The sequence below is a fragment of the Camarhynchus parvulus genome, chromosome 14 (assembly GCF_901933205.1).
Source record: "Camarhynchus parvulus chromosome 14, STF_HiC, whole genome shotgun sequence".
Taxonomy (NCBI): Eukaryota; Metazoa; Chordata; class Aves; order Passeriformes; family Thraupidae; genus Camarhynchus; species Camarhynchus parvulus.
The window spans coordinates 6,636,886-6,644,455 of record NC_044584.1 but is presented as its reverse complement, the minus strand read 5'-3'; the positions used below and the strand labels follow the sequence as shown (position 1 = coordinate 6,644,455).

The window sequence follows — 7,570 nt, the reverse complement described above, 5'->3', positions numbered from 1 at the left end:
AAATTAGTTACTCTGAAGCAAGAGGTGATAAAACCAGAGGGCTGGATGTCTGCTGCGTGGGTACACAGGCATGGTGAGCACAGCCAGCCTGGCACTGGGTCCCACCGGGCTCTGTGGGATGCAGGAACCAGCAGCAGCTGCTGCCGAGGGCGGCCGGATCCCGGCTCCGCGGGATCCCGCGGCTCTCCTCGGCCGTGGGAGGCGATGCCGGCGGGCGGCTCGCCCCGGGTGGGCTCCGGGCACGGTTGTTCCCTGGCGGAGGCCGGCACCGGGGAGTCCCCATCCCTCTGAAAACTCATCAGGGGCCGGGGGTGAGCAACACCCGCTGCCAGAGGGAGCCGGTGGGGATCTTTCCCTTCTGTTCTGCTGGCTCTATCCTCCCCTGGAGCACCCAGGGCGAGCTGCCCACGTCCAGCGAGGGCCGGGAGCATCCCGGGCCCGGGGCCCGTCCACGTGCGGCGGTGCCGGAGCGGCCCGGCCGCAGGCACAGGGGCAGGGCGGCCGCAGAGCGGCTCCGCTCCCCCAACGCCCACGTAAGGAAGTGGTTGCATTTCTCGGAGAGGAAAAGGGAAGTCGGTCGGGCTGCCTCGGCGGGGCAGGCACAGCTCCCGCCGCTCGCTCCGGGCTCCGTTCGTGTCGACTGCCCAGAGTCCATGAACGAGCCCCGCCGTGCAGGAACCGAGCCCAGCCCGCGCTGCCCGCCAAGGTAAGGAGGGCTCTGCGCCCGCCAGGAGCCGGGGTTGTCCCTGGGGCTGCGGCTGTCACCGCTCCAGCCGCCCACACCCTGCTCAGGGCTCGGGGGATCCCCCCGGGCTGGGGTCAGGGGGGTGCAGGCAGCCCCTTGCCCCCCGCGAGCATCGCTGTGGCTGCGTTTCGGATGTTTTGGGGTTTTTAACTCAGCTTTGTCAGCAAGTTTGAGGGTTTTTCCTCTTGCCGGCGGTCTGACAGCTCTGGGGGATGGAAAGAGTTTTCCTGTGGGGGTCCCCTCGGGGTTGGTGCCGGCAGAGACAGAGCTGCCGCAATCTGTCCTCCCCTCCTCGGGAATCAGCTGCTTCCCGCTTCGCCCGGTGCGAGGAAGAGGAGGCTCAGAGCCGCCTTCCTCTGCCCTGGGATGGGGGTGTCCCCTCAGGGCCAGGCTGGCTCATGGGGAACCCCCCCCCAGCAGCGCTGGGTGTCCCCAGCCTGGCTGGCAGGAGCAGGAGGATGACACCTTCAGCTGCCGCAGGGAGCAGAGAGGCTCCGGGGGTCGGTGTTGGGGTCCGGGTGGTGCAGGGTCCACCACAGTGTCCGGGGAGAGTTTCAGGGGGTCCCAGCTCCCTGCAGGATCCTCACTGGGTACAACCCCTCCTCCCGCCACCCCGCCAGGCTCGTAAAACCCAAACTCCATCTCCTCTGCTGTGCGGCTTCCTCCCGGGACTGGGAGGAGCCCCCGGCCCGGGGATCTGCCAAGGTTTGGTTATCTCCTCCGGGGATGTTTCCGAACTGCTTGGACTGGCCGGGGAGATAACGGAGCTGTTCCAGCTCCCAGTCCCGTCCTGTCTGGCCTTCGGAAAATTCCCGTTTTCCTCCCTCAAGAGCCCCTGGGTTGGGAGAGGGAGGGAGGGAGGGATGTAAGCACGGCTCCTCTGGTGCTGTGCCCAGCTGGGGAAGGGGCAGCCGAGCCCCGGGGGTCGCTCCGGGCCGGGGCAGGACTCGGCCAGTGGGGCACCAGGAGCGGGGAATGGCTCGAAAGGGGCCGAGGGGAAATTAAAACTCCACCCGCTGCCGGGAGCGGCCCGGCCCTCGCAGCCCTCGCTCCTTCCCGTGTCTGGCAAAGGCTGAGCTCGTCCCTTCGGGGGGCACTCAGCGAGGGAGCAGCAGGGATCCCAGCGAGGAGCGTTTATGCCTCTGAGCTCCCAAACCACCTGGAAAAAGTAAAAGTATTGCTGGTTTCTTCGTGTCAAAGCCAGAACGCACCTCGCTGTGTCCTGCCTCCCATCCCTCCTCCCGGGAGCCCTTTGAGCCAGGCCCTCATTTCAGCCGAATCCCTTTTTCGCACATTTTTCCTCTCCTGATCTCTTGCAATGTGCCTGTCGCTGATGGTTTTGTCCATCCCTCGTGGTGCTGCTCCATCCTCAGGGCTCGAGGGAGAGGGCCGTGGTGGCAGCAGCAGCTTTGTTCCCTCCTTGGGACACCCTGTGCTGCATCCCCGGGCATCGCTGGGGCTGGATAAGACAGCTGCCTCCTCATCCCTGCCCGTGTCCTTGGCCAGGGGTTGTGTGACAGCAGGGCTGTCCTGCATCAGCCCTGGAATTTCTCCACATGCAGAACGCAGCTGATGGAGCTCCTCCGATTTTCTTTTCCCCAGCCCAGGGATGGAACTTTGCTAAGATGGACTTTTTTCCCTTCCCCTGTAACGTTTTTAGCTGCCAAAGAAAACGGGACGTGTTCAAGGAGTTCCCAAAATAGCCGAGAGCAGGCTGTGAGTAATTCCCGTCGCCAGCCACGCCCTGGCGAGGTGTTTCCCTCCATCCCTACTCAGGATGGCCAAGGGGCTGTGACAGTGCTCGGAGCCCTTCCCGCTCCCGTGGCACCTGTAGAGTGCAAACTCCCCATCCCATGGCAGCTGGGGAGCAGCAGGAGTGGTGGGAGCTCAGCCAGGAGCAGGGATCAGTCCTGATGGGATGGAAGTGCCGCCGTGGGGCTTTGGCTCTTCCTAAATGAGAGGTGTGGAAGGAGGGAGTGGATGTGGCCCTGCTGGGGTGGAGAGAGGAGGTGCTGCCCGTGGTGGGACCCCAGGGTGCACATGGGGCTGCTGGCACCCCATCCCTGTGTGCCCAGGCAGCTCCCGCCCAGCACATTCCAGCCAGCTGGAGCAGGCTGGCAGCAGGGTTTAGAAGTTCCTGGAAATGGACAATTTCTGAGCCTGGAGATCCTCAGGAAAACTCTCTCTCGGAGAGACATGGTGGGCTGCAGCACAGGGCTGATCCCAGCGGGAAGGATCCTTCTGTGGGACTGGGGTCTCATCCCTGCCTGGGGGTCTCTCCCTGTCCCCAGCCCGTGAGCCATGGCCTACCACAGCTTCCTGCTGGAGCCCATCAGCTGCCATGCCTGGAACAAGGACCGCACCCGTGAGTACACCTGGGGCTCCCGAAATTCCCGAGGGATCCCCGGGCACTGTCCTGGCTCAGCATCCCCGGGGCTGGGGCTGGGTTTGGGGGCTGGGACAGCCCATCCCGGTGCCCCCCGGTGCCCGTGCGGGACAGAGCCTGCCACGGGGGTGTCCTCACAGCGTCCGGCCCCAGGCAGCGGCCGGGGAGGGAGGGACGGGAGCGGAGCCGGTGATTCACGGGCGATGGCATTTCCCGAGCGCGGCCCGGGGGATGTGGGAGAACAAAAAGGGCTTTCTGTGCTGCGGCCGAGAGCCGCGCAGGCGGGGCGGGATGGATGGGGCTGGATTTGGGAGCTGTGCACCCCCAGCCGTCCCGTTCCATCCCACCCTGTCCTGTCTCAGCCCACCAGCCCCATGGGACCACGCTGTAGGGAAGGGATGACCCTGGCTGTGGGGTGTGGGGTTCTCCCTTCCTGTAGGGACAATTTGCAGCATCAGGGCAGTGCAGGAGCAGGGCTGGGGGCTTGGTGGGACCCCCCCCAGGCAGATGGGGCTCAGAGGGGACCTGGAGCCCAGGAAAGGGTGGGTGGGTGCTGGTTGGCTCTGTGGACCCTGTGACCCAGGGGAGGGCTTTGTCCTGGCCACTGTCACCCCCAGAGATCGCCCTGTGCCCCAACAACCACGAGGTTCACATCTACCGCAAGGATGGGGCCAAGTGGAGCAAAGTGCACGAGCTGAAGGAGCACAACGGGCAGGTGACAGGTGAGTCCTGGCTGGCAGAGGGGACAGGGACACGGATGGTGTCCCAGAGCTGCTGCCAGCCCTGCTCGTGGCACTGGCACCCAGTGGATGGGGCTTGTGCAGGGGTGGAGGAGAATGGAGCAGGTTGTGTGGGTGGGATGGATGGGGATGGGAGAGATGGAGAGGGATGAGGTGGAGGTAGAGAGGGATGGATGGGAAAAATGGGGTGAGATGGATTGGGATGGATGGGAAGGGAAGGGATGGGATAGGGTGGAATGGGGAATGGATGGGTGATGGATATATAGGAGAGATGGGTTGGGAGGGAGTGGAATGGTGTGGGAGGCATGGGAAGGGATGGGATTGAATGAGGTGGATGGATGAGAGAGATGGGGTGGGATGGGTTGACATGGAATGCTTTGAGGTGGGAAGGATGGGAAGGGATGGTGTGGAGCAGAAACCACCCAGAACAACCCCACCTTCAGACACCCCCCAGCCCTGAGTGCCACCATTGCCACTCCTGAGGCTCCCTGGGCCACCATGGGCCACCATCATCCCCCTCTGCCTTCCAGGCATCGACTGGGCCCCCGAGAGCAACCGGCTGGTGACGTGCGGGACCGACCGCAACGCCTACGTGTGGACCCTCAAGGGCAACGTCTGGAAGCCCACCCTGGTCATCCTGAGGATCAACCGCGCCGCCCGCTGCGTCAAGTGGTCCCCCAGGGAGAACAAATTTGCTGTGGGCAGCGGCTCCCGCCTCATCTCCATCTGCTACTTCGAGCAGGAGAACGACTGGTGAGGCTCTGGGGGGGTCTGTCCTGAGGGGGAAAGAGGGGGGATGGATGGATGGATGGATGGACGGACGGATGGACGGATGGATGAACGGTCGGATGGACAGGAGATGGATTGGGAAATAAGAGAATGGAGGAGCTGGAGGTGGAGACAGATGGGGAAATAGAGGGATGGACTCCCCATGCCCAATCTGCTACTGCAGGATGGTGGCCCAGGGCAGCTCCTGGCACACTTGGAGCCCTGCCCAACACCAGGCAGCTCCCCAAAATCCCAGGGGGGCTCTGGGGCTGGTGATGCTGCCCCTCTGCTGCCACCCCCTCTGCACACAGGTGGGTTTGCAAGCACATCAAGAAGCCCATCCGCTCCACGGTGCTCAGCCTGGACTGGCACCCCAACAACGTCCTCCTGGCCGCTGGCTCCTGTGACTTCAAGTGCAGGTGAGGAGCAGGGGCTGGGGGACTGGGGGCGCATGCAGGGGGATCCCCAAGGATAGGTTGGGCTTCACCCCAGGTGCTGTTTGGAGCAGGGAATGGAGCACTGGGGAGATGCAGGGAGATCTGGGGACCATCCCAGGGGTACAGCACCCATGAGAGGTAGGGGGGCACCTCACAGGCTCTGCCAGGGAAACTGAGTCACACAGCTGAGCCAAGGGAAGGGATGAGGGTGGCACAGATCCTGCATCCAGGCACACATGCAAGGCTCTCCCTCTCCCAGGATCTTCTCAGCCTACATCAAGGAGGTGGAGGAGCGGCCCAGCCCCACGCCCTGGGGCTCCAAGATGCCCTTTGGGGAGCTGATGTTCGAGTCGAGCAGCAGCTGTGGGTGGGTGCACAGCGTGAGCTTCTCGGCCAGCGGCTCCCGCGTGGCCTGGGTCAGCCACGACAGCACCCTGTGCCTCGCTGATGCTGGCAAGAAGATGGCGTAAGCAGGGCTGGGGACAGGAGGGGGGCCTGGGGGTGGCAGCAGGGCTTGACCCCCAAACCAGCACGGGCATGGGGGTATCTGGGTTGGGTTGGGCCAAGAGCAATCCCAGTGTCCATGCATGTGGGTGGGGGAGAGGGAAGGGTTCAGCCTCAGGAGCTGGGTTAGCCCTAGAACATCCCTGGAGCATCCCTGGGCATCTATGAGTATCCTCTGAGCATCTCTGTACTCGGATGGGGGAGATAGAGGGGTTCAGCCTCAGGAGCTGGAAATAGCCCTGGGGTAGCCCAGGGTATCCCTGAGTATCTATGACCATCCCTGGAGTATCTCTGACCATCCCTGAGCATCTCTGGAGTATCTCTGACCATCCCTGGGTATCTCTGGAGTATCTATGACCATCCCTGAGCACCCCTGGAGTATCTCTGACCGTCCCTGGGTATCCCCTGTAGAACACAGAGGGCTCAGCCCCAGGACCTTGGACACCCCTGGCACGTCCCCAGATCACCAGGGGTGGAGGAGGTGGTGTCTCCCCTCGTGGGTTCCACCCGTGTGATGAGCTGTGCCAGTCTCAGCGCTGAGGCTGAAGCTCAGCTGGTGTTTCACACCTCGCAGCGTTGCCTCCCTGTGCACCGAGACGCTGCCCCTGCTGGCTGTCACCTTCATCACCGAGCACAGCCTGGTGGCCGCGGTGAGTGCGGGCAGGGACGCGGGCTGGGAGCCGCGGCTGGAGCCGGCCGGGGATGCTGAGCAGGGCAGGTTTGTTGTTTGTTCCCCAGGGCCACGACTGCTGCCCGATGCTGTTCACCTACGAGGAGAGCCAGGGCGCCCTGACCTTCGGGGGGAAGCTGGACGTGCCCAAGCAGAGCTCCCAGCGCGGCCTCACCGCCCGCGAGCGCTTCCAGAACCTGGACAAGAAGGCGAGCTCGGACACGGCCAGCGCCACCCTGGACACCCTGCACAAGAACAGCATCAGGTGGGGGCTGGCCAGGCTTGGGGTCACCTCGGGGTTGATGATCCCTGGGCATCCCCTGGTTGTGCTGCTGTCCAGCCCAGGAGCATCCTTGGATATCCCCAGAATGTCCCTGGGCATCCCAGCAAGTTTGAGGGAGAGACTGAGGCTCCTGCACCTGGAGCTGTGACAGCCCTGGGTATCCCTGAGTTTCCCAGGGTATCCCCAAAGAATCCTTGCATGTGGGAAGGGGAGGTAGAGAGGTCTAGTCCTAAAAGCTGGGATGGTCCTGGAGCATCCTTGGAGCATCCCTGGGTATCCCCAAGCATCCCTATCTATCCCCAGTTCCTTCCTGCACTGTGGGGGAGATGAGGGGGTCCAGCCCCATTCCCACCCCTAAGGGCTCAGCCCTGGGACTGATTCCTGCTCTCTCTTTGCACCCACAGCCAGATCTCAGTGCTGACTGGTGGGAAGGACAAGTGCTCCCAGTTCTGTACCACAGGGATGGACGGGGGCATGAGCATCTGGGATGTCAAGGTAAGGAATCCCTGTGGACCCCTCAGGCTGGGAGTACCAGCACTGAACCAGCCCAGTTTCCCCCTTCCAGCTCCCCAGAGTCTTTGGGAGGCCATGAGCTGCTGAAAACCCTCCTGTTTAATTTCCTCTTTCATTTCAGAGCCTGGAGTCAGCGCTGAAGGATCTCAAGATCAAATGAAGGAGCCACCTGGGAAGGGCATCCCAGCTTCCAGCTGCCCCTGCTCTGCCCCTGCCTGCTGCCCTCTGCCACCCCCACCCCGTGCCACAATGCCACCAGTGCCTGTCCCCGCTGCCAGCCAGCCCTGGTGGCTGTTTCCAGACAAAAAACCTCCATTTTTCTTACTATTTTTGTTACCATCCTTCCTAATGCTGGTCATACATTGCTTGGAGAAATAGCAAATAAAGGATTTTCCTGAATAAATCAAAATGGGTTGGTTTTTTTTTTGCATTTTTTAGAACAAGTTCAGTGCAAACACAGGTGTGATCAGGGCAGAGCAGAGTGCTGTGCCACAGGTGGCCACATCCTTTCTGCCACCAGTGCT

General features: G+C 62.8%; 1 protein-coding gene across 1 annotated transcript; it reads left to right on the top strand.

The window, feature by feature from the left end:
- The first annotated feature begins 328 nt into the window (after positions 1–328).
- ARPC1B (actin related protein 2/3 complex subunit 1B) lies at positions 329–7,438 on the top strand. The gene is made up of 10 exons (XM_030958012.1): positions 329–706; positions 3,037–3,110; positions 3,749–3,853; positions 4,402–4,624; positions 4,951–5,058; positions 5,336–5,542; positions 6,155–6,230; positions 6,319–6,515; positions 6,938–7,028; positions 7,168–7,438. The coding sequence occupies exons 2-10, from the start codon at positions 3,047–3,049 to the stop codon at positions 7,204–7,206; spliced, it is 1,110 nt and encodes a 369-aa protein (XP_030813872.1). The 5' UTR covers positions 329–706; positions 3,037–3,046; the 3' UTR covers positions 7,207–7,438.
- Positions 7,439–7,570: the final 132 nt, after the last annotated feature.

Bases quoted from the DNA above. Each gene is read 5' to 3' on its own strand.
- ARPC1B (XM_030958012.1), top strand. From the start codon at position 3,047: ATGGCCTACCACAGCTTCCTGCTGGAGCCCATCAGCTGCCATGCCTGG. The intron at 5,059-5,335 runs GTGAGGAGCAGG...TCCCTCTCCCAG, and splicing joins TCCTGTGACTTCAAGTGCAG to GATCTTCTCAGCCTACATCA. The intron at 5,543-6,154 runs GTAAGCAGGGCT...CACACCTCGCAG, and splicing joins GATGCTGGCAAGAAGATGGC to CGTTGCCTCCCTGTGCACCG.